Genomic DNA, 27,909 nt, shown 5'->3' with positions numbered 1-27,909 from the left:
CTCTGTTTACAAAGAAGAGCGGACAGCGCCGTTCAAAACCCGCTGCCGAGGCTCACGGAGGAGAAGAAGAAGAAGAAGAAAAGAAGCAGGAAGCGACGCGGGGGGAGAAAAAAAGGGACGCATTTTATTCGGAGGGGGTCTTGGGAAAACCATCCTCATCCTCCCCAGCAACATCAACATCAACAACAACGTCGAGAACTTCGAGAAACCCTGCCCTCCTCTCCCACAGCCCCCTCACCTCTCTTCCAACAACAACAACAACCACCACCACCACCACAACACCACCGCCACGAAAAACAGCAAAGCAGGTTTTTGTTGTGTGCGTGTGTGTGTTATTGTTGTAAATTGCAGTCCAGCACGGTTGGCGAGGAAGACGCAGCGGCCGCAGGAAATGAAGGACAAGCAGAAGAGAAAGAAGGAGCGCACGTGGGCCGAGGCTGCCCGCATGGTAATGCCACTGTGAAATCATCATCATCATCATCATCATAACCGTAATGAGGAGAAGAAGCGCAGTTGCATTAACCCTTGCATGAAATGGGAAATCGCCGTCCTCGTCGAACAAAAGGACGCGTCTAGTTATCGGAGTAGTTGTGCTGTGCTTGGAGGAGGAGGAGGAGGTGTGGGGGGGTGCTCATTGCATTGCATTGCCTGTGTGTAGCAGGGCGGGATTTTAAAAAGGGGAAATGCATCTCAGGGCGTTTTGGAAAAAAAAAAAGCTGCCGTCTTTGAGATGGAAAATGTACGTTTGGCCGTGGTTGTTTTCAACATGATTTTCCTTCCTATTAATCGTATAGGAATGACCTGGAGGTTAGGTCTAACCCCCTCATGCAGATAAAGGCTCCCCACTCACCATTTCTATCCTGTTGGCAGTGTGTTTACTGCAGATCCGGTAGCCTGTGCTTTTTTTTCTTTCCAGTCTTCCACCGTGTTTTGCGAGATCTAGCTTTCTCTTTGGTGGTGAAATGCGTGTTTTTTTTTTTTAATACAGCAGAAACGTAGCATGTTGGTGCGCATGTACGTTTCTGTATCGTCACAAAAGCCCACACGAGTGATGGTTTTCTAAGTAGGGTAAGGGTGTTTTTTGGTTCAACACGTCTTATGTAAAAGCAGGGCGGGTCGAGCTCAGATCACGGTTTAGGAACAGTCTACACGCCTTTTTTTTTAAGCTGGAGGAAACGTCGAGTTCCCCCCCCAACAAGACACATGACATTGCCAAAAGTAGTAAAAACAATATTTGTCGACATTGTTTTAGCCTGCGTTTTGTGCTTCCACGTTTCATGAAATCCACTAGCTCCATGCTGCAAAATGTTTTTTAGAATTTAAAGGTCACTTTGTACGTTTTTAAGTCGCATACGTAGTAGTACTCTGATACCTCTGAGCAGTTAGTAAGTTTTTGACTGGGGGGTTTATCTGCATGGGACTGATTATGCAGCGACTGTTTTATATGTTAGGGTTTTGTGATTCGAGATATTTCTAAAAGTTGTTGAGGACTCAGTCGTCGTCATCAGTTGTGATCCCAGCAATTTTGGGATCTGAACCTGCATGTTCTTATCTGTGGTTGCATAGTTTGAACCATGGGGCTTCCACTATTCATAAAGCATCTGAAAGGCTAGATTCAACTGTTCCAAACCTATGAGCATGCCAAATAAATGTCCCATGCGTTTATTCCTGGGTACCTTAATAATGTTATATTTATTTTCTTTTTTTTGCCTTAGTTCCATGTGAAAAGAATGTGTGACATTACTGATCATGTTGTCATTATTATTGCGATTGGCTTTTGAAATAAGTATTTTTTTCTGAGCCGCGCTGAGACGGTTTGCTTCTGAAATGACACTTGTCATCAAGGTCCAAGGTGTGTTCACGTAGTTTCCGCAAAGACACCGGGCATGTTTTCCTTAAAATGTCTTGTATAAATTAGTGGAACCTGGCTAGTAGCTTAGTGATTTTCTTTTTTTGTGTTATGTCAACTTGGGATTAGGACTTATGCTATTATTTTTTCCCAACCTAGGTGGAAAATTCCAAACTGTGGGGAAAAATTGGTCAGTGGGAATACAGATGGCACCATGCAGTGTGTAGGATATATTTTGAGGTTTTTTTGAACACACAGCGTTCAGAGATTGGTTACCCAAGGACTGTAATTGATCCTGTGATTTACTGCCTTATGTTATGTGGAGTAGCCAGTACTGTCCCTAGGCCCTGACAGCTTGTAGGCCGGGACAGTTTGCTTTGAAGAGGTCAGCGCAGAGAACAGGCGTGCGTTTCGTCTTGCATTTTGGCTATGAGTTTCTGAGCAAAGTCACGGAAGAGAACATTTCTTTGCATACAGGGTTCTTCTGTTAGGTTCATTCTTGCAAGATGTTGAATTGCTGGTGCAAACGACAGGATCCTCATCCATGTGAATCCCTTGCTAGACATTTCTCTTCTTTTCTTTCCTCATGTGATATTGAATGAGATGGTAAGATGCCAAATGTTTATGTTTATGGCAGGGTTGAGTAATGGCTGGTCTGGTAAAAAGTTTACTTGAAATGAAGAAAATATTTATAACAATTATTAATGACTTAAATGTTTATGTAACTTCACACCCATAAAGCAGTCAAAAGTACATGTACACTATTTTTTCAATTCAAAATTGGTAAAATCCTTTTTCTGATGTGATCTATTTGATGTCTTTACTAGTTTCTTTTGGCTGCTGCTTTTTAACAGTACAAATCACTTTTTATGTAGGCCCTCATTTATGCAGCTGGATATTTTACTGGAGCAGTTCAGGTGAAGCACCTTGATCAGGACTACAATAGAAGTGTCTCGCCTGGGATTTGAACCCACAACCTCCCAGTTGTGAGTTCAGAACCCTGTCCGCTGTGCCACCACTCTGTTGATTTATATACTGGCTTTAAACCGCTGCTTCCTATCCTAGTTTTGATTTTGTACTATGAGGCACTTAACTTAACAATTCTGCAGTTTCTCTACTTTAAATAGCATTACACACGCACGAGAGCTGAGGTTCTTGAAATTGGCTGTGCCATATTGTGAAGGCTCATGAGTGACTGATTACCACAACTCAACTGAAGTTTTTAAAATGTTCTTCAGTTGGGAAAACTGTGATTGTGGTGATAGAATCTGGCAAGTATAGCGAGGTCTGACATGTTTAGCAAGCATGCTGGTACTTATTTGTACATGAGCTGTTTCTCTGTCCAATATCAATTTTGACATTGCTTAAAATAAAATGCATGGTATCAGTGTTGTGAAATCTGAGCACGGATATTAAACGTCCGTAGTCTTTTCACGGAACAATCTTTTTTTAAGAACATGAGCTACAAGTTAGAAGAGGGTCTTCCAGATTATCTAGCTCGTGATAGCCGTCGTTGCTGGACGAGATTTGTGGATCGATGTTTTGAAAGATGTCAGGGTGTCGGCTTCAATAGCACGACTGGGCGGTTTGTTCCACAGCTCCACTGTTTTTGTAAAAGTCCCTCCTTTCTTGGTTACAAATGCATTATGTCGTCATCATCATTGATCATGAAGACATCTCCTGGGTTGACTAAAGCTAATGTTTCTGAAATATGTGAATACTTTTGAAGAATGTTTGTCTCGGGGCCCCTTATAAAACCCTATTCAGAACTAACAGGGATCAGTACCTTCAGTGTGTTGGTGTAGAACATTCTCCGTAGTCCTGGAATGCCTCTGGCTGCCCCCTCTACACTGGGTCAGAGCAGCAGTGTTGTTGGGGCAGTGTGATGACCAGTCATGTTCTCAATATTCTATACAAGGACTTGAATGTGTTTTACAATTTGAACATGGCAAGGTGGTGCAGTGGTGGGCATGGCTGTGTCGCAGAACTGGGGCCATGGGTTCAGTTTTGGACCTGGGGTGCTGTCTGCGTGGATTTTGAATGTTCTCTTCATGTCCGCATAGGTTTTGTTTTTGGACTGTGGGACATGCTGGTAGGTTAGTTGGCCCTAGCTGTGGGCGTGCGCTTGTGTCTCTGTGCGCCCTGCGGTAGGCTGGCACCCTGTCTAGGGTCCTGCCTTGTGCCCGTTGCTTGTTGGGGAAGGCTCCAGCTCCCTCAAGGCCCTGAATTAGATGGAGCAGTTAGAAAATGGATGGATGGAACATGGTGTGGATTTATAGTAAAAGTATGCTTTGAACAGTGTGTCCTAACATCTTGTTGGCCGTTTTATTGCTTCCCCACATTGTCTCATACAGTCATTCGCGGTCTTGGGTCTGGTGTACCCCTGTATCTCTTCTTGGCTCCAGCCAGGCCCTTAATCCCCAGTGCTGTTTGCTGCTTGTTGCCAGGAATTGAGCTTTAGGGTTTTTTTTTTTACGCTCGGGCCTTGATATAAATCATAACCTAGTACAGTGTCTCTGAGTCCCACTGCTGGGTAAACCCCATCTCTTCTGACACTTGTTCTCACTGAGTTGTTAAACACAGGCTAGGTTATTTCAGTTTTCTTTCTGAGGCCTTTTGTATTTGATTTCAGTTCTTAAAAAGCCAAATGGGAATTGTAATTGGTATAAACCCTTTGCTAATTAGTGAGTTTCAGAACTGCCCTCGTTAAGACATTCTAGCTGAAATGTAGCCAGTTGAATATGAGCAGGGGAAAAAAAACATAGTGGGCACATCTGTCTGTCTGTCCTCAGTTGATTACCAATGAAGAGCTGTTTAGTCAGAAATAAGGCAGCAAATTCTTAATTAACCAGTTAAGAAAAGACTGTAGAGTTCTGTGTGCCAAACTTGTAGCAGTGCTGACCACAAGTCCAAAAAATGTCAGGCATATCAATTAAGGTTCCCCATTGACTCTGCTGATTAAGGGCCCGTTTGAAAAAAACAGCAGACAGAGGACCCGGATTAAGACACTGATATAGAAGATGCAAGTGAAGAGACAACATCAACATGTCGGCCTAAGTCGATGTCATCAGCACGATCTTCAAATTCAGTGTTTACACACAAATTTTCTTTTGCTGCTTATGGAGTTCTTGCTAATGTTACCAATTTGGTATTGACTAACAGAGTCTACTAATTTACAAAGTATGCCAGCATCTATATCATTGATATCGATAAAATAGTGGTTTGGGTACAGAGCCATCTCTGGGCATTCACCCGTTATTGGTATGTTGTCTTTTGTTCATTTCCTTGAAATCCTAGCACTTGCCTCTGGGGAATCCTTTGTGCCTAACTTCATTGAAAGGTTTCTGAAAATCTAAATACACTGTATCAAATGCTCTGAGTGTCCATGACCTTTGCAGTTTCTTTAAAGAACTTTTAACAGTTTGCTTGAGCGGGATCTACGGGTTGTAAATCCTTGTTGATTATTTTGCCACATGGAGAAGATTTGCCATGGACAGGTGCATAAATCATTTAAAAATATTTTGCGGCCTTCTGTCCTAGGTGTCAAGTCTGCATATCAGGTTTTGGTTTTCAATGAAATGAAAGCCATTTTTCTGCATGTCAAAACACTTGCATGCATGCAGTTTGCCGTAAATGTTTTATAAAAAATGTTGTCCTTTGTGTTGTGCCATACAAAGGCAGATTTGTGCGGAATCTGGCACTAGATTAAAAAAACAGTGGCCTTATGAAGAGGTTACAGTGAGGAACTGACTGCGTAAATGTGTGGGCTGCAAAAGGAAAAGAACTTGAGCTTATTGCCACCCTAAAAGAACGTGAAATACAGAAAGACGTGGCAGTAGAGCAGTATACAGTTGTGTTATGTTTTGCACTACAGCCAATTCAAAGACTCTAAACCCAAGCTGATGCCATTACTAGAGGGACTGTCCTTGGGCAACTGGGTAGGATGTGCTGACTCAGTGAGAGGGGGCTGCTGCTCGAATGATAAAGTGATCAGTTTAGGGAGCATTGGCGCAAATGCGATCTACAAGCCTGACTCCAGATCTGACTTTTCAAGGCAGTCCTCTGTAATTTCAGTCTGGTTTGTGAAAGAGCGCTTTTCTGAAAACTATAAAAGACAGTCCTCACTCTTTGATCAGTCATGCACTGCTGGTATTCTGTAATATATATATCTATCTCCAAGTGGGCTGTTTTGCGGTGGGAGCCTGGTGGTCAAGTCTCAGATGTGACTGTAGGGTTTCAAGCAGATATAGAGCAGACTAACTTATTTCCTGTATCCCTATAGTGCTATAGCTGGTGCGTTTATGGCTTCTTTATCCAATACAGGGCTGCAGGTGAGCCCTAGCCTGTCCTGGCAGGTAACAGGCGCAAGGCAGGATATAGCCAGCCCATCAGCTTTGATCGTTTTTCTTTACCTGTATAAACCCCCTATTTAAGGAAATGTCTTTGTTCAGTCTGGGATTTTCGCTGAGCAGAGGTCTGAAAGGTGTATTTGCACACAGTTGTGTGTCTGTATCGGACATGTATCGGGGCAGTTGCTCCCAGGAGAGACGCAGACCTGCTGTGTGCATTGCGTTCGCAGTGCGGCAGTGTGGATTAGCGGCCAGTGCTCTGGATTTTGAAACGGAGTGCCCTGGGTTCGAGTCTCGGGGCTGATGCCTCTGTTTTGCTCTTGAGCAGGGTTTTTCAAGGGGCTACTCCAGTTAAGTGACCTGCTGTCTAAACGGGCCCCCCCCAGCTTGTTCTTGTCCGTGAGAATTCTCGCTCGGTAGTGGAGATGTTTGGTTTATTTAACCTGTGGGTGGAAGCACCCGGAGTGGTCTTGAAACTCGTTAACGATTCTGAAAAATTTGCACTGCTCTTGAAATAGTGGAAAATTCACAGAAGGTAATTTGGCGGTCTCAACGGTTGTGTCTTGAACTGTATTGCATGAAGTTTCTATTATTGTAACTGGGCAGGAAGTCGATATTATATGTATGCTGCCCTTCTGACTTCGCTTAGCCAGCACCAGGGAAATTCCCCCCCTGCTGCTGAAATGTGTTCTCAAAAAAATCCCTGTTAAGTCACAAACAAAAATTCCCCCCTTAGAATGTTTTTTTTAAACGATTTTAAAGTTTTGTTTGAATGTCACGCTAGGGCAAACCCTGCAACGAAATAGAAAAGCAAATGAAAAAATGATGAACTGATATGGAAAGTTTCACACGTGAACAGGGTGCCATGGAGATACGTGCTGCTGCCTCCTCACTTTTGGTTTTGTGGCTTCAGTTGTGACAGAGTACCTTGTGTGTGGAGTTTGCTTGGTCTTCCTAAAACTCATAGGTTTTCTCTCGGTGCTCCAGTTTTCTCCTGCAGTCCAGAGACATAAGTTGACTGACATCTCTAAATCATCTAAAACGTCCTGCCCGGGGTGTATCCTGCCTTCTTAGTTTGCCAGGCTAGGTTCTGGCTCACTGTGACCTTATATTGGACCAATCGATCATTTTCTTTTGTACTGCACCCTTTATAACACCTCGCCATAAAGCTTTTCACATATTTCACAGTCAAGAATGTGGTTATTGACATTGGATGGATGCTCTGATCTGAAGGTGTTTAAGGGGCTTATTTTCCACTGAAAATAGTTTTATACAGCACAGAGGTACTGTATAGTCATGCTTGCAACAAATGCATGTATATCTGTCCTCTGTTTTTGATTTCTTGCTCGATTATTCTGACCTTCTCTGCAGTTTTTTCCACATTATCCTTGACCTCTGCATATTACCCATCAACAAAGTCTATCAATGATTGTAGGTCGTTTAACAGCCCGACCTTTCAGAGGTGTCGATGGGTAATTACCCCGTGCAACCCTAGAGTATGCAATATTTTACAGGGTTTATTAAAAATGTCATTGCTATCTAAATGGGGCATAGTACTTTATAGTGATTACTAGATCAGAGCAGAAATACAGCACTTTCACAAGTGTACACTTGTGAAATATTTTTTTTTTAAGCTAAAATACAAGGATCTCACAAGTGCAGATGTTGTGGTCAGATCCTCCGATTCTGGCTTGCAGAGGTTGCTTGAGAGAGTGCAACGTCAACAACTTTGTTTGGTTTTGACTGGTGTATTAGTTCCCAAGGGGAGAGATTCTCGTTAGACAGGTTATGCACTAACTGTTTGCCCATTGCAGACCACTTGAGAAGAGGAGTGAAATTTCAGTAGCTTTTATTGTTAGATGTAAACCAGGATGCCTCCCATAAAAGAATTTCCACACGGCATCAAGTTCCGGCAGTGTGATTGTTTTCTGATTCTGTGGGCTATTTTAATTTAAAAATAGATATTTCCCACAATTTTGTAGTATACCAGGGTAATGTAGTGATTCTCCTCCTCTTGCATGTAATTTGTCGGTCTTGAGGGGAGATCCTTATTTTAATTTATCCGATGTCCACAGCCACACTTTTCCTTCACATGAATTCTATCTAGAAACATGGACGGGATTGGTGGCATTGTGGTTGAGCACTGCTGCCTCGCATCTCGCAAGTTCTGGTTTTGATTCTCAACTGGGGTGTCTTTCGTGTGGAGTTTGCATGGGTGTCTTCACATCGTTCCTGTGTGCTTATGCACGTGCAAGAGACAGACGTCCTGTGCAGGGTTCAGTCTCGCATTTGTCCTGTGATTTCAGAATAGACTCTGGGTTGCCATTACGCTTATCAGGCATGTAGCTCAGTGGTAGAGTGCCCGCTTCGCATGTGTGAGGTCCCGGGTTCAATACCTGGCATCTCCACTCGGATTTCTGCAATTTCCCTCGCGTGATCAATAAAATATCTATCATAAGCCGCTTTCTGATAATGAGCAGTTGGATGTACCAAACGAGTCTGGAAAGAGCATTTGCGTTGTCTCAGCTCACAGCCACAACTGGATACTCACAAGCGGAAAAAGGGGAGTTGCAGACAGACTCCTCCAGTCCTCACTAGAGCCCCCTGTCATCTTTTTGGTTGATCTGCAGTAACAGTAGGTTGTGTGAGAAGTGGAGACGCTTGGGCAGATAGGAAGTTGCGGGGGTCACCATGCAATCACCGTCACTTTGTGTGTCAGTGCCACTTGGTGGGGAAAAGGATGCTGGACACAGCACCTGACCCAGACGTGGGCCTGAGATGCTCAGAGTTGGCACCTTCACCAGTTTTAGCCTCTCAAGAATTGCAGAAATGTCTTTCAGATCTGAAATCCCTGCCACCTGACCCTGATAATATAAAAGGTTAGACTGTCTCTTTTTGAGATTGGTTGCTTACTGCTTCACTTCATCATTGTCTCTTACAATGCTGCACATATACAGGGTCTAAGAAAATAAAAAGAAATATGAATAAACAAACAGAAATAAAATCTTCTCTTGAAGGCATTGTACATAAAATGATGTATTTAAACACAGCAGTGAGCAACCAGGCCTCCTTTTTTAAAATTCTGGGATACTTTGATGTCGAGAGGCAGGCTTGTCTTGGCATTTGCATGATAAAAGGCCTGCCTGATCTCTCAGTCTGTGCATGCACATTGCAGCTCTCCCTCTCTGAGAGCTGGAATACAAAAACACAAGGCCTGATCAGTGCTTGGCCCCACCACCGTCTTGTAACCTTAAGACACGACCAGTCCTGGCAGTAGCTTCCTTGCAAATTTGGTTTGTGATTATCATTGGCTGTGCCTTAGTTAGTTGAGAAGCATGGTTCTTAATCCTACCTGCTTAGATCATATTAACAGAAGCTGATTTAATTTTCGGGGTTTCTGGATGGGAACCTTTGTTCTAAAGGCACCTTGTTCATGGTGCCTTTGCCTTATATGTTGTTAGGCTTTCATATTATTGTTCCAATTTTCTGGCTCGCCAACTGATGTTGCATTGTTTCCAAAAAAAAATAACTTTAAGCTGTAGGTACCTTCTTGAGTGTTTTACTACATTAAGCTAATCCTCCGATCATCCACCTGGTGCTTGTCGCCCGATTTAGCTTGCTGTGGGATGCCTTATTTGTCTTATTCCTCTCAGCTGGAAAGTCTGTTCTTCAGAAATGTCACAGGGTACGAGACTGAAGATCTCGGGGATTGTGGAGTCCGTGCTTGCTTGGAGGACAGTAGCCTGCTGTGTTAGTGTGTTCCCGTTAAGATGAGTGTTTTATTCATGCTTTACAATTGACCGACCTCAGTGCAGCTGAATTATATTTTACTCTGTAGGTGTTGTCTCTCCCTGCGTGTTGTGATACAGCTTGTTCTGTGGGTCACCAGCAGTGACCATCCTGGCCACCTTCTGAATAACAATGCAGTGAGCTATTAGTTTTCCTCTGCCAGGTCATGTTTTATTCAATTTCCAGGTTTTGTTGGTCCAGGAAATAAAGATTCTGTCCAGCATCCCTCTCCAGTAGGCGATTCAGGCCTTTGAAAACGAGCCTGTAGACTAGAGTGTGAGGTTATTACACATCAGTCTTAGGTGTTGATGAAATTACATTTAAGAACAGATCAGCCATGTGAGTGACTAAGGTTTTTTTTTCTTAGTTTGTCCCTTTAGTTCACAATCTATTTGAGTTTGCCTTCTGACATTTAAGTGATTTCAGTTTTGCTCATTTCGGTTGCACTTACAGTACAGTCATTGCAGGAGCACAGCACACTTGAGTGTGGGTTTGTCTTTCCTTTTAAGAGTTTCATTCTTGATGTTTTGGAAACGCTTTGCCTTTTGTTGGCTTCATTCAGCATGCTATCCAAATCCAGACAGTGAATTATTTTAAATGTGGTCTAGTTAAAACCTTATGTGTTATTTAAAAGTGTAGTTTTAATGACATCGGTGATGTATCCTTTAGCTGACTACCCTGAAGGTTTGAAATGCAATAAATGAAAATGTTTTTGTGTAACCTCTGTGGGTTTTTATTGGCCTGTGTAGGAGGGTAATGGAAATAATTATTAATAGATTCTTCTGTTTTTTGCGGTGGTAGGACTTCTCTTCAGGACACTCTGACACTGCTTGTGTTGGGGGGGAAGAGACCAGCTGTCCAGCTCTTTGAAGTAGATAAAGGAAATTTGATTTGTACTGACTTTCAATGGGTAAAACAGAATATAATTTTAAAAAGTTGAAGAGATTATAGAAAAGACATTGTGTATTTAGGGTGATGGTTGATCATAGTTTAGGATTTTCCTCTCTGGCTCTTTCACCAGTTCCACCCTCCTTCCAGTGCTGAGTGCATTTCATAAGGAAACGGTCTCACGTGAGAAAGTGTCTATTTGTGGTGTTACCAGGAAGTAGCCTAAACACATGGGGGGGATAATGCCTATTTTGTTGAGAAGCAGACATTCCCAGGAGCATTTCTACTGTATAAGAAAAAAAACCTATACAGCTCGATCACCTCTGTACTACCATCCACTGCTGCAGCACCTGGGCTGTCAGCATTTGTCCATGCAGTCATAGGCAAGACTTCAGCATGTCAAAGCCTGCATTGAAATGTTGCAGCTCCTACATTTTAAACGAGTACTTAGTTTTTTTGTGTGGATGAATTAAAGCCATATGTTTGGCTTTGGAAAGAGCCAGGAAGTTGGTGGCTGTTGAAGCCTGGCATTTAGCAGTTTCTGAAAGGCATGCAGCTGGGGATGCTCTATATTGGTAGGCATCCTTATTTAGCACGTTTTGAATAAATCAAGAAGATTTCATGCGGAGATGATTAAAGCCGTTTGTGTGAATCGGCACGAAAAGTATTTTTCAAGTCGCTACTGAAAAGCAAGCGCATGATAGCAGTAAGATGGGACTTTTCAGCATGACTGCGGTTTTGTCTGAAGAGTATCAAACTGGGAAGGATTGGAATTGAGTGCGGTATGGTTATGATCTGAGGAGGTGGCTGAGTGTGAAGAGGTGGCTGTTACTTTGTTTTCCTTCCCTAGGAATAATGATGCTTTTTTTCTCACCTCTCTGTAGGTTTTGGAGAACTTTTCAGATGCTCCCATGACTCCAAAACAGATTCTGCATGTCATTGAGACTAAAGGACTCAAAGAGATGAGGTCAGTTGTTCACTTTTGTTTTCCCTGACTAAATTAGGGTAAAAGTACGCTAAGCAGTATACGTGAAAAAAAGTCATTAAAATAACAATTTTCTTTTTTGGACATTTTCCTGAATTTAGCCACAAAAACATTTTGCTGTAGTTCCAGGGATTAAATAAGATGGCATATTTTTTATTGACCACAACTGTGCATGAAGACTGTTTGTTTTCTGTGTAGTTAAACCACAATCCAATCTGAAAGTATTTATGTATGTGTTTTTAAATTATTTTTCTTTTTTTCCCCTCCCCATTCTTGTTGTTCTGCAACTCTTCCTGGAAATAGAAGGTAAGACATCCCTAACCATGTTAGTCGACTTCCTCCCTAAGTCTGTGTATTTGAATGTTGTTTCTCTCTCTTCTGGTTATGTATATTGTCAGTCACAGTGTTTATCCCACTCTTTTTAGTATGTCTCTTGTTTCTCTGAATGTTCCTTCATTTTAAAGTAGCAGCACAAATAAGTAATGATGAGGCATGAAACTCTGACTGAAATTTTAACCTTATAACAGCTACAGAAAAATCTAATTTTAGGGAGTAGTAATGATAAGGCTTACCAGTTCTGCTAGCACTTAGCAGTGATAAGTGGGGCTTCTCGATAGACTGTGGCCTGTGTTTTCCAGAAGTTAGTCAGACATTTACATCTGCTGCAGCTGCTTTAGTTCGAATGTCCTGGGAGTCATGATTCCACCGTGTCTACAAAGCCTGTGAGCTTGCACAGGGGAGTCGGAGGACGTGCAGGCACACTGCTCTGATCCGATCGCAGTCCCTTCCTCCCCAGCACTGTGAACTGGGGGCACCAGGGGGGTTTCTGTGCCCCTGAAAGAACCCTGGCTGGCTCTTCCCACTCTGGGAAAATTACACCCTTCCCTGCAGGGAACGCCAGTTCCGGTCTGCTAGGGTCTCCTGCCTCACCTGGGTTGTAGAGTTTGACCCAGCCCTCGGCCAACGGAGCTGCTCGGGAGCCGCTGAACGTGTGATGTCGTTGCTTGACAACCCCTCACTGACCGAATAATTTCACTGTCATCAGGCGTGCCAGGGTGCAGCTGTGCTCCGTGGGTGTTCCACTTTGATGAGCACAAGAGCATGTGAAAAACAAAAGCTAGGAATGTTAGAATGTGTTTTGCAGTGAAAGATTACGGTGATGCTGTGTTCTCTTTATTGGTTGGAGTGCCGTGGAGAGAATGGGGTGCGTTGTTGTACCAGCGTGTTGAGTTTTGGGATTTCAGCTTTCGGCTGAATTGAGAACCAACTAGACGTCCGACAGAGCTGTTACAGTGCCAGTCTGTCGGCTGTTTGCCTCCATAAGGCGGAGACTGTGACGCGCGTCGATAGCCTTGTAGCCTACGGTCCTGAAGCCTGTCCTTGTTGACGCCGTGTGGTTTCCTCCTCCGCAGTGGCACGTCCCCCCTGGCCTGTCTCAACACCATGCTCCATTCCCAGTGCCGTGGAGAGGACGGGATGTTTTTCAAGCTGCCCGGCCGCCTGAGTCTCTTCACTTTGAAGGTATCGGCAGGCCCGCTGTGTGCTTTGGGACCCGTCGTTTGCTACTTCCTGTTGTGCTGGCCATAACGGAGCTCGTCCTTATCCTTTACATTTTTGTTATTGTTTCCACTGTGTAGCTGTAGCGTAAACCTGAGGAATTTTCTTCCTTAGCGCTTTCTGCTGAGATGGCGGCTACTGAAACGCCAAATAAGACTCAGGTGAAGTGTTGGAGGGAGTTCGTGTGTCTCGGTAAATTAAACTCCTGGAAATTGTCACTGAACACCTTACATCCTCTTACAATTTTAGAAGAAGTGAGTTCATTAAGTGTATAATAACCGTTTACATGCAAGTTCATTGTAAAATATGCATAAATGCGTAAAATACATCCTTTTTTTTTACTAACTAGATAAAGTTCATGAAGGTCATTAATTCCTACGTTTGTTTCACAATGTCTTGCAATGCTGGTGGCCTGACTAGCCACTGTTAATCATGGCCAGTGTCTCTGTGTGCAGGTCAATTCTAATACAGCCATGAATTTTAAGTTTTTTTTTCCCCCCAATAGCCCCTACCATTTTTTTCTGGCTGTTACAGAAGAAAATCTTGATGGAATGCTGAAGCTTTTAGCACAGTTGTTAGCTTTAATTAGAACATATATAATTAGGTTTCTCAGAACGACAGCGTGATTATCCGCGATGCATCATGAAAAAGGGTGACTGTAAAAGGGTTATTCCATCCTGGAATGGAAGAAAATGTTTTGAGTGTGACACTTTCTAAAAAACGGAATTTTTAAAGACATTGGTGCTTTTGTTTTACAAAGCCTTTATTTCCCAAATAATTGGCTCTAACTGGAGCCATCAATTCAGAATGTGAAGCCAGAGCTTATGATAAATGAAAATGTCAAACATCATTCTGGGTCTGAAAAAATCTTCCAGTATGTAAAATGACCTATTTAAGATGCCTAAACATGTTTTGTTCTATTACTAACTGGTACTGAGCCTTCTTTGTTAAAATTGTGAATAAGAAGAGAATCTTGATGACCTAGTTAAGAGGGTGAATCCTGCTCATAGTGTGAAGGTTTTTTTTTTTAGATTTTTCTGTTTATGATGGATATTTTTTAAAACAGCCACTGTATATTATTCATGTTCTAATGGCAGGAGAAATGTAATTAGTGCAACAGCCCGATTTGGGGAAGTGCAGGTATCTCAGGTGTGTGTAGTTCTTCTATTGCTTTTTTCTAAAAAGCCAAAAATGTGATTTATAAACATTTCAAAATCACGTTCTAATGCATTTTCACGACATTGCCTTGCTTATAATGTAAGGGGTAGAAATGTGGAAGGCCTAAGCTCCAGTTTACCAGACCTGAAAAAGACGCTTCTTTTTGAATGCAGAAGGACGCTCTGCAGTGGTCCAAGAATCTGACCGTGCAAGAAGGAGAGGAGACGGAAGACCGGACTGAAGTGGAGAGCTGCGACTCCACCGAAACCACCACCACCGCCAGCGCGGAGAATGACGGTACACTGCGTCAAAGACCCTGCTCCTTAGTTCAGCCTTGTTAGCCCTGTCTAGATTTTACTTTTCTAGATGGAGTGGTACAGAGTTTTTTTTTTTTTTTTTTTTTTACATTTGCTTAAGCATTTTCTTAGTCCCTCTTTGCTGGTCCTAGAGTTTCAAATGTAAATCTGATTTGTTCTCCAGATGTTGGTGTTTTATGGAAGCAGTGACGAAAAGGCTTTTGTGACACCAGTTTTTACCGAAGTAATAGGAAGTTGTCATCTTGTTATGTTTTTCTCCGGTGACAGAAAGGGAAGAAATGATTCTCTGGATGAGAAAAATCGTAAAACACTGTTCAATTCAGCATCTTGTTCCAATAATTTGTTTAGCACTGATTTTGTTTCATAATCTTGGTTTGCGTAATTCGCAGCCCTTCCGTTGTCAGTGTTGATGGGTTTTGAGACTGGAAACTCCAGCCCTCTACTGCAGGAAGTGCTGGTTGCCGTGGCAACCATATTTGTGTTGCTGCTTGCACTTTCTAAAATTCCTGCAGGCTTTTAGCGTCTAAAACCACAGCTAGCTGTGCGTTTCTAATGGGCATGTCGGAGAGATGCAGAGGAGGAATGCTCTTAGTGCTGCGGAGAGAAATACTGCTTCGTTTGATTTCTGCGAACGTGGCCTCGCATTAACACACTGGGCGTGACCTCAGAAAATGTGGACGTGTTGAAATGAGGGAAATGTGTCCGTACACAAATGCAGCTTGTCCACACCTTTCTTTCAGGAAGTTAAATGGGTGATGTATTTAATTTTTCTGCTAAAATGGTGGGGGGAAAAAACTAGCCTTAAGTTTTCTGCTCAATGTATTGATAAGTGCTTTCATTTTTTTTACATATTGATTACGTAACCTTTTAGAAAATTGCAATAGTAGTATTTTGTAGTATTTTTTTTTGTACTTTGAAAGGTGAGATTTGTAGTTCCTGTGTGAATGTTCCCAGGGGTGCGTAGATGTGTTTTGGCACTCAGTATGCCCTTCTCTTACCAGTTGGCTGTGATAATTAATTTGAGCTGGGGTTAATTTTATTCCCAAAATGATTTTCCAGATAATGAGACTTCATTATGTAACATGTATGCAACGTGCCGTATTGTTCTCCTGATAAGTGGCCCTTTTTTTCTGACCCGTTGCCGGGGATTTGTGAGAATTTAAAAGGCGGGAGTCTTTGAGATGTGTAGAGTGGTGGGAGTGATTTCTCCGTGCCCTTTGGCTCCTGCTGTGAGCTGTCCCGGGTGTGCTGTTCTCTGCCCATCAGCCAGCCAGTCTCCTGGGGGGGGTGTTATGGAAAGGATTTTCATGCTGGGTTGGGAGAGGTCAAAACTGCCGCGGTTTTAAAAGGTCAAAGTCTGCTTGATTTAAGCAATTCTGGTTAGTTTTTTATTTTTATTTTAATAGTCTCCCTAATGTCGTGAAATGCTGTCAGGATTCACAGAAATACAAGAAGCCTAAAGCTGTGCAGTGCAGGTTGGCTCACATAATCTGTAGGTTCCATCACAAATAAGTGGGATCTTGAGAGAGACTCGGGAAAGAGCAGTGGCTTATTTAGTATTTATCATTATTTCCCAACTTATTTTTACTTTTTCCCCCGAACAGAACTAAGAGTAGCTCGTTTTTATGTTTTAAAAGCATTTAAAAATAGCTTTGCACATAGTTGGGGAAAGGGAGGAACACTGAAATGCCCATGATGACACAGTTTAGGAAGGCTTGTGAGTCCACGGCGTGGGGGGGGCTTTTCAAGTTGTATGTGATTGGGGGTTTTGATGGCCTGTCTGTGCTTTTTACTGCAGTGTCTCTGGATGAGACCTCCTCCAGTGCCTCCTGCTCCACAGAGCCTCAGAACAAACTGAGCAGAGCCGCTCAGCATCCGCAGGTGAGTCACCCGGAGGTGGGGGGGGTGGGCAGAGCCGCTGCCGCTGGAGTCCGCTGAGGGTCCTTTCACCCTTCCTCAATGAGCTGGCAAGGGGGCCTTCCTGCGCGGATTGGCAACACGATAGCTGAGCTGGATGTTTTCTGGGGTGCGTCCCCTCAAAAGCAGTGGTCTGCCGCAGCCCAGTTTGTTTGCTAGAGTAAAAACCCGCTCGGGATATATCCCGAAGCGACGGGAGAAAATTCCCAGCGGCCCCCGCCAGCGCTCGCTGCCATCGTCTCCCTGACGGCATGCATGCCGCCCAGCGTCGGGCTTCCTGATTGTAAAGTGCGTGCTCTTCGTCTTTTAAACCCGTGAGGAATGTGTGCTCCCCACCCCTTCGTTTACACGCACATGTCTGTGAAAAACACTCCAGGATCGTGGCGGAGGAATTCCGTCCTGAGACAGTAAAGGCAATAAACCTCAAACCTCCCGACTCTGAAGAGGGTTAATTTTCACGTGCCGTGACTTGTGGGCCTGTTAATGATTTGAAGACCTGTGGGCCTTTAGCCTCCTTTTTCTGAAGGCTTGCTTACATTCTTAAATTTCTAAATGAAGATGCTGCTGTTCCTCAGTAACCTTTCGCAGTAGGCAGGGTGGAAAAATGTTAATTCGAGATCCGTGGCGTTTGCCGCGGTGTGCCTTTTGTTCCTGGGTGTTGGCTAACCCTGTGAAAACGGCTTCCTTTGTCTCCCGCAGACAGGAAGACAGAGGAAGAAGGGAGTCCTGATGCCGCGTGTCGTGCTGACTCCCCTGAAAGTGAACGGCGAGCACGTCCCCTCAGGTGAAGTGTGTTCGTGTTTGTTTTTCCACCGGGCGAGTCGCCGAGGATGGCTTCCCAGACCATGGGGGCCGCGTCTCGCCCGTTGGCGGGGTGCCGCGTGTTTGGAAGTGGTCGGCGGGGGTGTACCGAACGAGGGTGGGCCTACGGCCGCCACTTCCCGTGTTTTGCGGCCTTAAGGGTGGCCTGAAGCATGTCCTCTGCTGGTTGGCCATGAGGTAGGAGGGAAGAGAAATCTGAAAGCTGAAGAGAAAATAAAGGTGGTGTTCTCAGAGTGCCAACGAGTCAAGGTGGTCTTCAGTAACATAAGACGTATAATTCATTTTTATTACTTTATATAGGCAAATTAACATCTTACATCTTAGTTCAAGTAGGGAGCTGCATCAGCATGCGTAGGCTGCAAAGGAAGAGGCTGGCCATTTCTTTTCTTTTCTTCTCTTTTCAGCGTAGAATAAACCTTTACTTGTTCTTTTCCATCTTATATCGTATTTTACATGCAATGTTATTTTCTTAGTTTATATTAATTAATTATGGTTCATTGTGGTCTGCAAATAAGACCCCCTCCCCCCCCAATACCTATTTGTTCCCATTAACCCTTCTGTGTGCACGTTGTGTTCTTGCAGGATTTGGTTACCAAGAATGTAACCCTCACGTAGGCAAGGTTTTGCTTTATTACTATTTTGCAAAGCATCACGCGCACGAAAGCCATGACCGAGCTTAAACGCCTTTAAAGGAACTTTGCTGTAATGGACTTTTCAAACCGGTTTTGGAATAACCACAGCATGACCTTCCCCAGTCACTGCAAGTGAGTCTCTAAAGTGTTGACGGTCTATCCGTATCCATGCTCTCCAAGAGGATCCAAGATCCCCCCCTTTCCTTATTCAATTCAATTCAATTCAACTTTATTGTCATTAAACTTAAACAGGTGCATAGTATAATGAAAAGTGTTTCTCATTAGTCACTCAGGTGCAGTATATAAATAGGACAGAAGATAAGACAATAGACAGTTACACAATAGCAATAACAGTAACATGTAATAACATAACATAAATAACATGTAATTGAAACTGTGCAAAATTCCGCAGACAGAGAAAATATAACAGGACAAAAACAGTGCAAGGTAATTCTTGAAACAGTGCAAAAAATAGTATGGTTAAAGTAGTATGGTTAATTAATAAGTATGAAATATTGTTATGCCTGTTACAGTTTTACTGGGCTATCGAGGGGACAGTACAATTTCGGCTTACGTGTGTGTGTGGTGGTGGAGGAGTACAGTGGTTGTGGGTACAGGAGGACGTTAGGAGAGATCATAATAAGGTGGAAGGGAGTGGGGGGCGTCACCAACTTGACAGCTCTGGGGAAGAAGCTATTTTGGAGTCTAGTTGTGTGCGACTGGAGTCTAGTTATGTCTCTCTGAACAGCCTTAACGTTGGTGCGGGAAGAATTAAAATGTCATATTTTCTTCTCTTGGTGGGAAGGCCTGCCTCTGCCTGCCAGCTGCTGGATTGTCTTACTTTGTCTAGACTTGCTTATCTCATCTGGAGTTCTTCTGGGCGACTTTGAGTTACCCAACACGTTCCTGCTCCGATTTGCCAAGCTTGGTTCGTTTTCAAGGTTTGAGTTGTTGTTGTTTTTTTTTTCCTCTCCCCGTGTTCGCCTGTGGTGCAGGTTTCCCTGGAAAACGCAGGGAAGCGGAGTCGAGCAGCTCCTGCAGCAGTAACTCTCCCGTGGCCTGCAGCACCTCCCTGCACGGCAGGGCGGACCTGAGCCGGAAGCACGGCCAGCACTTCAAAGCCATGCGCAAGGCTCACCCAGGTAGGCGTGGGGCCGCTGCCACTGGGGGCGGCGTTTTCCCCGGGGCGGTGGGTTCTCTTCTAGCTGCGGACCTGCCTGGAATACAAAGGAGCTGGGTGCTGTAGCATTGTAGGAGGGCAGCTGTCTGGTGAGGTACAGCCAAGCGTAGTGGCCAGACAGCTTCCAGAGAGGGGCTGACAATAGGTTTAATGTTGTACACACAAGGGGGGTTTAATATTTAGTTTTTCCTTTGTAATATTGAAAAATGTTATTACGCATTTGTGTGCATTGAAAAATTACTTACAGGTCTGGTGCTATTGACTCTATATAGTTTGAGATTTCATAATGCTGGTTATCTGGTGTGATCCTATCGGAGCACTCGAGACCAAGGAGGTATTGCCAAGCTGTTGTTTCTTTAGGATGGGGAATGTATTTCATTTTTTCTGATGGTTTCTAAATGCCACAGGCTCCATGAAGAGGACCCGGGGGGTGGAGGTTGATTTCGAGACGCCGGGCTCTATTCTGGTCAACACGAATATCCGCGCGCTCATCAACACGCGGACCTTTGCGGCCTTCCCCCCCCACTGCCAGCAGCAGCTGCTCTTGCTGCTGCCCGAGGTGGACAGGCAGGTGGGTGTGAGCGTCGCCCCGGCGGGCCTTGGAAACAGCCTCGCCGGCAGGCCCAGCAGCCCTGCACAGGCCGTCTCCGCCCTCGTGTCCTTCAATTAGTTGTGTCATCGTTTCGTTTGTATCTCTGGTATGATTGGTTTTAGTTGAGGGTACTCGATTTAAGAAATTGCTCGGAAAGCGGGCTGGTTTCCCCCTTCTCAGTTGTTCTCTCCTCTTGGAAACGTCTGGTCCTGGAAAACCCCCATTAAATTCTAAAGACTTGCTATTTTTTTTTGCTTTGAATGAAGTCATTTAGACATCCTTCGGTGCTTGAAGGAATGCCCTAAAGGCTGAACGAACTGAAGCTTTTGGAGTGCAACAGAAGAGTGCGAACAGACCTGTTACAGTTATTCAGAGAGGCCAAAGACTTTGACAATGCCAACACAGCGGGTTTCTTCAGACTGAGCTCTGAAATGTGAACCAGGGGAGAGGAGTTTGCATAGAAACACAAGTGAGACGGGGAGGGGAAATTGAGGCTCAATTAAAATGCTCAAATGCAGATTAGTTTAGTGAGGTGATCACCTATGTATAGAGAGGTGGCTGGTAAGGAAGCCTTATAGAGGAAACAGGCACAGGACCAAAGGCAAAACAACATGTCTTGCATTACAGAGTTTGTAATTCGTATGCCTGTGGATGTTGTACATGTGTTAACAAGCTTATGGACTTCAAGCAACAAAATAATCTCTTTACTTCTGATGTGGGCAGAATCTGTTTGGATTAAATCAATGCAGACAGTGTGAAAAGAGTTCTGTGTCTTTGCAGCACTTCCCTGCTGTTTTCATATCTCCACTCTTAAACACTCGGGCTTCAAAGGCTTTGAGGCTTAACTGTGCAGGTAGTGCTTTGGTCAGGGTTGCTTGGCCCTGGCATGCAAGGTACAATGCTGGTCTTATCCAGCAAGAAATGAATATGGGAAACCTTGCAGGCTGCAGTGACATTGATGGCTTTATGACCTCCCCTGCAGAGCTTGGTACACCTCATTGTTCCGCTCTGCAGCAGTTTCTAGTGACATCGATGCCTTTAAAACGATACTTTGTTTTTCCAGGTTGGGCCTGATGGGCTGGCACGCCTCAGTAGCTCTGCACTTAATAATGAATTCTTTGCACATGCTTCTCAATGCTGGAAGGAGAGACTTGGTGAGGGTGAGTGTTGGTAATGAACTGGAGGGAGCTCTCTAGTGGCTCAAACAGTAAAGGCACTGGTGTGGAGCGCGATTTGGACTTCACTGTCCAGACATCCGTGATTCGAATCTAAGATGTGTCTCAGTGGACTTGCAAACAAGAATATTTCAAGTGCATTGCAGATGCTGGGGTGGAAATAAATGCTATTGCACAGATTGTTTAGACTGGAAGTCATATCTAGGATGCACATTCCTGTAGCTCACCCTTTTTGCTTTGAAACTCAGAGAAATTGTGGTATTGTGCAGTACAATATACTTTGTCACTGAGTATTGTTGCAAATTTCTACAGTAATTGTGGCCATACAGGACATGGTCTTATGTGCTGCAACCAATTGTAGATTTAATAAATTCTGCTTATCTGATGGAGTCTAAGAAGCACGGGTTGCTGTCACTTACCTAATTTGCTAAAAAAGCAAATAGTGTTTTTACCGTTAAGTGATACATTTTAAGTGGATATCGGTGCTTGATAAAGCACAATATGGCTGAAATGCAGAATTGCTGACGAGAGGAATACTGGTTCATACACTTGCCAGCTTTGCTTTAAATGTGATGATAAAGATCAGGGAAGATTTGTTCATGAGAAGAATACAATACTTTTAAGAAGAAGGTTTTGTAAAGTGTGCCACATCTCCAAATAATTTCAAGTCTTTGAAGTGGGGAAATGTAGCTAGGATGGGTTTGTTACCGAGATCAAAATGTACTGTTGCAGCTGTGTTTATAATTTCCTAAACGTTTGGATCGGTAAAGCACACATCTATTTTTCATCCTTTTTTTGTATGTGCAGTTACATACAGCATGTGCAATCACTATGATGTGAAACAACTGTAAAATAGTGGTATGACAGTTTTTAAAACATTTTTAGTGTACATATGGTGTCTGTGTGTACATTTTGAAATATACAATACAAATACATCTATAATATAGCTATACAATGCTTCTTTGATATTTAAGTAAAATGCTTTAGTGTAGATGGAAATAAAAGCTTTCCATCTTTGCAATTGGCTGAGCTGAGTGGACTTCAGTGAGACCGTGTCCTCACGATCTTGCCTGAAGTCTGAGCTGGGAGTGTCACGTTGCTGAGGGTTGCGTCTGTCCTCCCTCTGATGCCCAAGAGCTCCTGTTGGCAGTTTGGGCTCACAGTGGGAGTAAAGTTAACAGGCTGATGCGCACTTATTGGGAGGACAACTTTTGCTCACAACTTAGCAGGTTTTCTTGGTTTCTTGGTTCCAGGTGAATTCACTCATGAGATGCAGGTGCGATTCCGTCAGGAGATGGAGAAGGAGAAGAAGGTGGAGCCGTGGAAGGAGAAATTCTTTGAAGATTATTATGGTCAGAGGTGAGCACAGTCTATCCATCCAGTGAGAGCTAGAGTTAAATAGGAGCTCTGAGCAGTGCGAGTCAGACCCTTGCCTTTTATCCATTTTCTGATCACATAATTAAAAGGAATTTATCGTGACCATAACATTAAAATATGAAATAATATTTATTATGTTGCATATAGGAAGAATTATATGTTGTGGTGTTCTTTTTGCTAAATGTCCTCGGCGAATTAAAGGTGTGAATTAAGTCGCGTTCTTTCCTGAAAAGGTGTCCGCTTGATAAAGCCCTTCAAAGCATCCCTTCCTTCCCCATCCCAATGGATTTACTTCTTCTCCCCCCTGCTCGCCGTGCAGGTCCGGATTGACCAAGGAGGAGTCCCTGAGGCTCACGACGGGAGAGGAGAACTCGGAGAACCAGGCCGGCACGTCCCCCCCGGTCGCCCCCCCGAAGCGCCGCGCCACGGGCCGCAGGCGCAAGGACGGCCGGGTGAGGCGGCGCTCCAGGCCGGACCTGCGGCGGCGAGCCCGGCGGACTCTCTGCAAGCAGCCCAAGGCGCAGGAGGAGAAGGGGAAGCCTTTCCCGGCCGCGGCCTCCTCCGCCCCGGGCGTCGAAGCTTCCTCTCAGGTAGAGCTGCAAACGGACCCGAACGGCCCCCCCTCCGAAGCCCCGGCGGAGACGGACACGCCTGTCCCTGCCGCGCCGCTCTCGGACGCGGAGCTCTCTCCGCGCCTGCCTCCTGACAGTGCCTCCTGCTCTCTCGAAGGGCAAGAAGCCAGCCCTGCTGTCACTGCTGATGCCCTGGACCACAGGGCCATCCTTGCTGCTGCTGCTTCTGCCCGCAGCCTGGACAGCGGCGCCGAGGTGAAGGACCAGAAGAGGAAGTCCGACGAGCCCGCGGCCTCCACCTCCTTCCCCGAGAAGAAGCCCCGCCTTGATCAGTCCTTTCGTAACACAATTGACTGTGTTCACTCAGAAAAACCACAGCCCACCAAAGAAGAGCCCAAAGTCCCTCCTATCCGGGTATGATGCCAAACAGTGACAGCTATGTACAACCAAAGTCTGGTCCTAACATCCCACACCGGCCATTGTATTCTAGATACTCTAGATTACCCAGTTGATCTCGTGACATGGCTCGGGTGTTCTGTGTTAATTTCTTTTCTAAACCGCTCTTTAATAGACACATGAAACTTGACTTGGGATTCTCAAGAACGAAAACGTTCATTGTAATTTTTCGTTAACTCGAAAAGAACTGATAAAAATTGCAGGAAATACTGCTGTTAAAGCATTGTTTACTCAAATGAGATCATGCAAATTGAGAAAATATATAGTGCAGTATAGTGCACTTTCACGATTTGTTTTTAAGTTTAAAATGGATTTTGATTTTTTTTTTTAAATGGGGGGGGGAGTGGGTACACTTAAGAGCAAAGTTCAGTCCTTTCTAGCCTGTTGTGTTTTTAGAGTGAACCCGTTATTGTTGATAGACCTTCCAGTTTTTAACACGTCTAAAAGGCTCACGGCGTCTGAACATGTCTCGTTTCCTTTCCCCCCACTTCAGATTCAACTCTCCAGGATCAAACCTCCCTGGGTGGTTAAAGGCCCACCAACCTACCAGATATGTCCCCGCATTATCCCTAACAGCGAGGCTCCCAGCCGGGGCCGGACTGGGGCCAGGACTCTGGCTGACATCAAAGCCCGTGCCCAGCAGGCCCGGGCCCAGCGAGAGGCCGCTGCTGCTGTTGCAGCCACTGGTGAAGGCGCAGGGCCCGGGGGAGGCCCAGGAGGAGGGGGTGGCAGAGAGCACCCGGAGCCTTTTGAGCCAGGAGGCGGCCAGGGAACACTTGCAGAGTCTTCGTCACAACATCACTCAGGAGCACAACTACTGCAGGCCCCCGCTGAGGTGACAGTGAACGAGCCCCCAGCAGTGGAGCGTTTAGAAACCTGCGAGATTGCTCAGTGGGGAACAATGCCCAGAAACGAAGTGGAGGCTCCAGTTCCCTCTCCGATTGGCAGTCCCACTTCTCCTCCAGGTGTCCTAGCGCACCTGCACGCAGAACCTGCTGAGATAACGCCCTCGGCCGCTGCTGATCCGGGCTGCTGTGGAGCTGACCTCTGCAGAGAAGAGGCGATGCCAGCTTGTCATGGCGGTGAGCCCGAGGAGCCTGCAGACACTGAAAACCAGGTGGTGGACATGGAGACCGAGTCCGAGTCTTGCGTGGAAGAGCCACGTGATTCAGAGGAAGCCGAGTGCCGAGATAGTGAAGCTGGGAGTATTTCTGTGATGGAAAAGTGTGCCGAAATGACTGTGCTGGCACCCACATCTATACCAGACACACTTCCAAGGTTTGGAGCCCGAGGAATTGATGCCATAAGAACTTTAACTTCGTTTCACCCCTTAGAGGGTGGTCAGACCTCTAAAGAATTAAACGTAGATAAATGCAAGAACAGTGGCAAGAATGGTTTCAAAGTTGCTTCCCAAGAGCCATCTTTTCACACTAGTATTATGTCGGGAGCGATGGGTTTCAGTGATGCATCACGTCACACGAGTGGGGCATCCCATGTCGAACTGGAGAGGGCAGATGGCTCCCTTGAAACGTCAGCTTGTGTTCCAGAGGACTCTGGTTTGCACAGCGACTCCACTGAAACTGCTTCTGACTTTGAAGATGAGTTGAGTGAGGATCAGAACACCTATGCTGAAGCAGACTTGGACAGTGGGCGCATGCCTGATTCACAGTATCAAGCTGTCCACTTGCGGCCAGAGAACGACCAGAAACCGATCGGCACGTTGTCCAGAGAGTCTCCGGCAAGACCCCGTGAACAGTCTCGCAATACGAAGGAAAAGGCAGAAAATGGCCAGATGGGAACAGCCAGTAAAGCCCAGGTTGTTCATTTAACAGGTCAGAGAGGTTTCGAGACTCCAAAAAGGACTCTCAGCTCTGGTCGACAAGTGTCCTCCGTGGAAGCGAACAACCCCCTTGTCACGCAGTTGCTTCAAGGCAGCCTTCCACTCGAAAAAGTGTTGCCACTGCCTCATTCCGTGAGCAAGCTAGAAATCAGTCGAGTGCCCTTACCTCCTCATGCGTCACGTGAAAGTTGCCCTCAAAAGACGGAGGCTCCCTGTTTTAGAGGCAGGCGTTTAGGTCACTCACGGGTCACAGGAACTGGGGGCGTAGGTGAGAGCCACAAGGCTTGCGCGTCGTACAGTGACCCCTTGGTGCCGTCACACGTTACCTCAAATGGAAGTTCCCCTTTTGGGGGCCAGACCCTTTGCTCTCTCGGTCAGGTGCCTGCTGCTGCGATTCCCAAATGGCAAGATGATGCACCAGCTGAGGAGGGGAGGTCCGCATGTTTGTTTGAGGAAACCGGCGAAGTAGCGGCATCTCGGGCTGCTCCACAGCCGTTCGTTTTGCTGGAGAATCCGGCCGTGGGGGGAGGCCTTCCTTTAAATCCACCAGCGTCCTCCAAGACCCATCCGGGCTCCGCCGCTAAACAAAGCGCCGCCCTTGAAACTGCTGAAAATAAGGAACGCTCTGGAGTTCAAGCCCAGAGAGCTACTTCTGAGGAATACAGCGCAGAAATGGCTCCGCAGCCGAATGCAGGCAAAGCCTATTGCAGCAATACGAGGGCCGAGGGAGCGTCTCCTCCACAAAATGGCTTGTGTTCAGCGGACGTTGTGCCCACTGTTAAAATAAACTGGCTGCCAAAGCAATCCGTTGTTAAAGGCGAGAACCACCCTTCTTGTCAAACTCTTCCCAAAAATTCCACCAGGAGCACAAAAGAGGCGCTGAGTTCCGCGCAGCCCAAGGACCAGTTCCCGGCAGGGATGCTGAATATGGAAATGGCTCTGATTCGGTTGGCGAAGGAGCCCGGAAAGCCCTCCCCGTGCCCTCTGGAGGCTTCCTCCATCCCCTTCCAGCTGAGCATCCAGCAGCAGTTCTACGGGAAGCTGCCCAGGCTGCAGTACGGCCCCGGCTCGGGCTTCAGCTACACCGCCAACATGTCCGTCGTGGACACGGCGCTCAGCGGCCTCTCCAAGAACATCGCCAACAGCGTGATGCAGCTGCGCCAGAGGAGCGGCTTCGCCGGGGGGCCGCACGCGGCGCTGAGCATCCAGGCCTTCGCGGAGAGCAGCATGGAGGAAGTGGCACTCAAGTGCTCCTGCCGGCTGAAAGCCATGATCATGTGTAAGGGCTGTGGCGCCTTCTGCCATGATGACTGTATAGGGCCTTCGAAGCTATGTGTATCCTGCCTTGTTGTTAGATAGTTAACAGTGGGCACTGGGGAACTGGGCCGGGTCGGGCAGGGGCTGTTATATTCCAAGATGGTCTGTATTTTTACTGTGGCATATATTTTCTAATGCTGTTGTTAAGTGAATGCTGGGCACAGTTCCTTTTGTGTATTTTTTTTTTTGTTCAAACTTTACGGACCATAACCCTTTACCTCTCGTCTCCTTAGACATTATTACTCTGTACATTGGCAACTTGTGTCTCTCCAGCCTGATTGCACTTTGGAGAATAGAGATCTGTTCTTTGTGTCTTGTCAGTCTTTCAAAGAGATATTTTTTTAATAATTAAATGAATAAATTGCCTTTGTTTTCCAAGTACTTTTTTTTTATCTGTATTCAGCAGTTAAGCACAGTATTATAATAAACCTGGCATTGAGCTGATCTGTTGTTCTGTAAATCCAATACTTAAGATGTCAATGTGTGGTGGACTTCACTAGAGCTCTATTAAAGATCGTCTGCTACTTGCTGAGTAATCGTGAATGTTAAGTGTCTGATGTTGCAGAGATGTCTGTGGTGCTGTTGGGTTTGAGAGGGTCTGGTTTATTTGTAACCAGCACATGTTTTAAAGTGCAGCTGAAATGAAATGGAAATATTACCCAAGGTACTTCTCAAATAATACCCTGAGTTCTCAGCGTCGTGCACTGATCTTTCAATTTTAAATGGGATAGTAGTCCAGTAAGAGTTCTTATTGCATGCTGCGGGTACTTTAATGAATAAGATTTAGTAACTGTATCTCCTGATATTTTTTAAAACAATCTTAAGTCGGTGGACACATTAGCTCCAGTTGTTTAAGAGCCGGATACCACCTGCAGTGTTGAATCTGATGATCTGGAAGGTGCACAATTTCTAACCGGTAATTTGTCTTTTCTCCGCTAAGAAGAAATTCCCTCCTGCTGTTGACTAGTGCAGGACATGATAAAGGAAGTTACTTCCTCAGTCATTCTTGCGCATTGTTTTTTTGTTTTTTTTTAAGGAAGATCCTTTCTTTTTAACCACTGAGATGAAAAATGTAAGTTTTCAGTCTGGGTGACATTAATGTCAGTGGTCTACAAAATTAACTTGCTCCTAATTTGA

General features: G+C 45.2%; 1 protein-coding gene across 1 annotated transcript; it reads left to right on the top strand.

Annotated features, from left to right (window-relative positions):
• Positions 1 to 242: 242 nt before the first annotated feature.
• Positions 243 to 27,296, top strand: asxl1 (ASXL transcriptional regulator 1). The gene is made up of 13 exons (XM_088608340.1): positions 243 to 448; positions 11,760 to 11,842; positions 12,164 to 12,166; positions 13,273 to 13,381; positions 14,749 to 14,872; positions 16,691 to 16,773; positions 17,509 to 17,593; positions 19,259 to 19,405; positions 19,851 to 20,014; positions 21,099 to 21,195; positions 22,464 to 22,569; positions 22,907 to 23,573; positions 24,109 to 27,296. The coding sequence occupies exons 1-13, from the start codon at positions 392 to 394 to the stop codon at positions 26,812 to 26,814; spliced, it is 4,431 nt and encodes a 1,476-aa protein (XP_088464466.1). The 5' UTR covers positions 243 to 391; the 3' UTR covers positions 26,815 to 27,296.
• The last annotated feature ends 613 nt before the right edge of the window (positions 27,297 to 27,909 follow it).

This window comes from Lepisosteus platostomus, chromosome 15 (assembly GCF_059453375.1).
Source record: "Lepisosteus platostomus isolate fLepPlt1 chromosome 15, fLepPlt1.hap1, whole genome shotgun sequence".
Classification (NCBI taxonomy): Eukaryota; Metazoa; Chordata; class Actinopteri; order Semionotiformes; family Lepisosteidae; genus Lepisosteus; species Lepisosteus platostomus.
Note: the sequence above shows the minus strand (reverse complement) of the source record. Positions and strands in the feature narration are given on the sequence as shown.

Bases quoted from the DNA above. Each gene is read 5' to 3' on its own strand.
- asxl1 (XM_088608340.1), top strand. From the start codon at position 392: ATGAAGGACAAGCAGAAGAGAAAGAAGGAGCGCACGTGGGCCGAGGCT. The intron at 19,406-19,850 runs GTAGGCGTGGGG...TAAATGCCACAG, and splicing joins CATGCGCAAGGCTCACCCAG to GCTCCATGAAGAGGACCCGG. The intron at 20,015-21,098 runs GTGGGTGTGAGC...TTGTTTTTCCAG, and splicing joins TGCCCGAGGTGGACAGGCAG to GTTGGGCCTGATGGGCTGGC.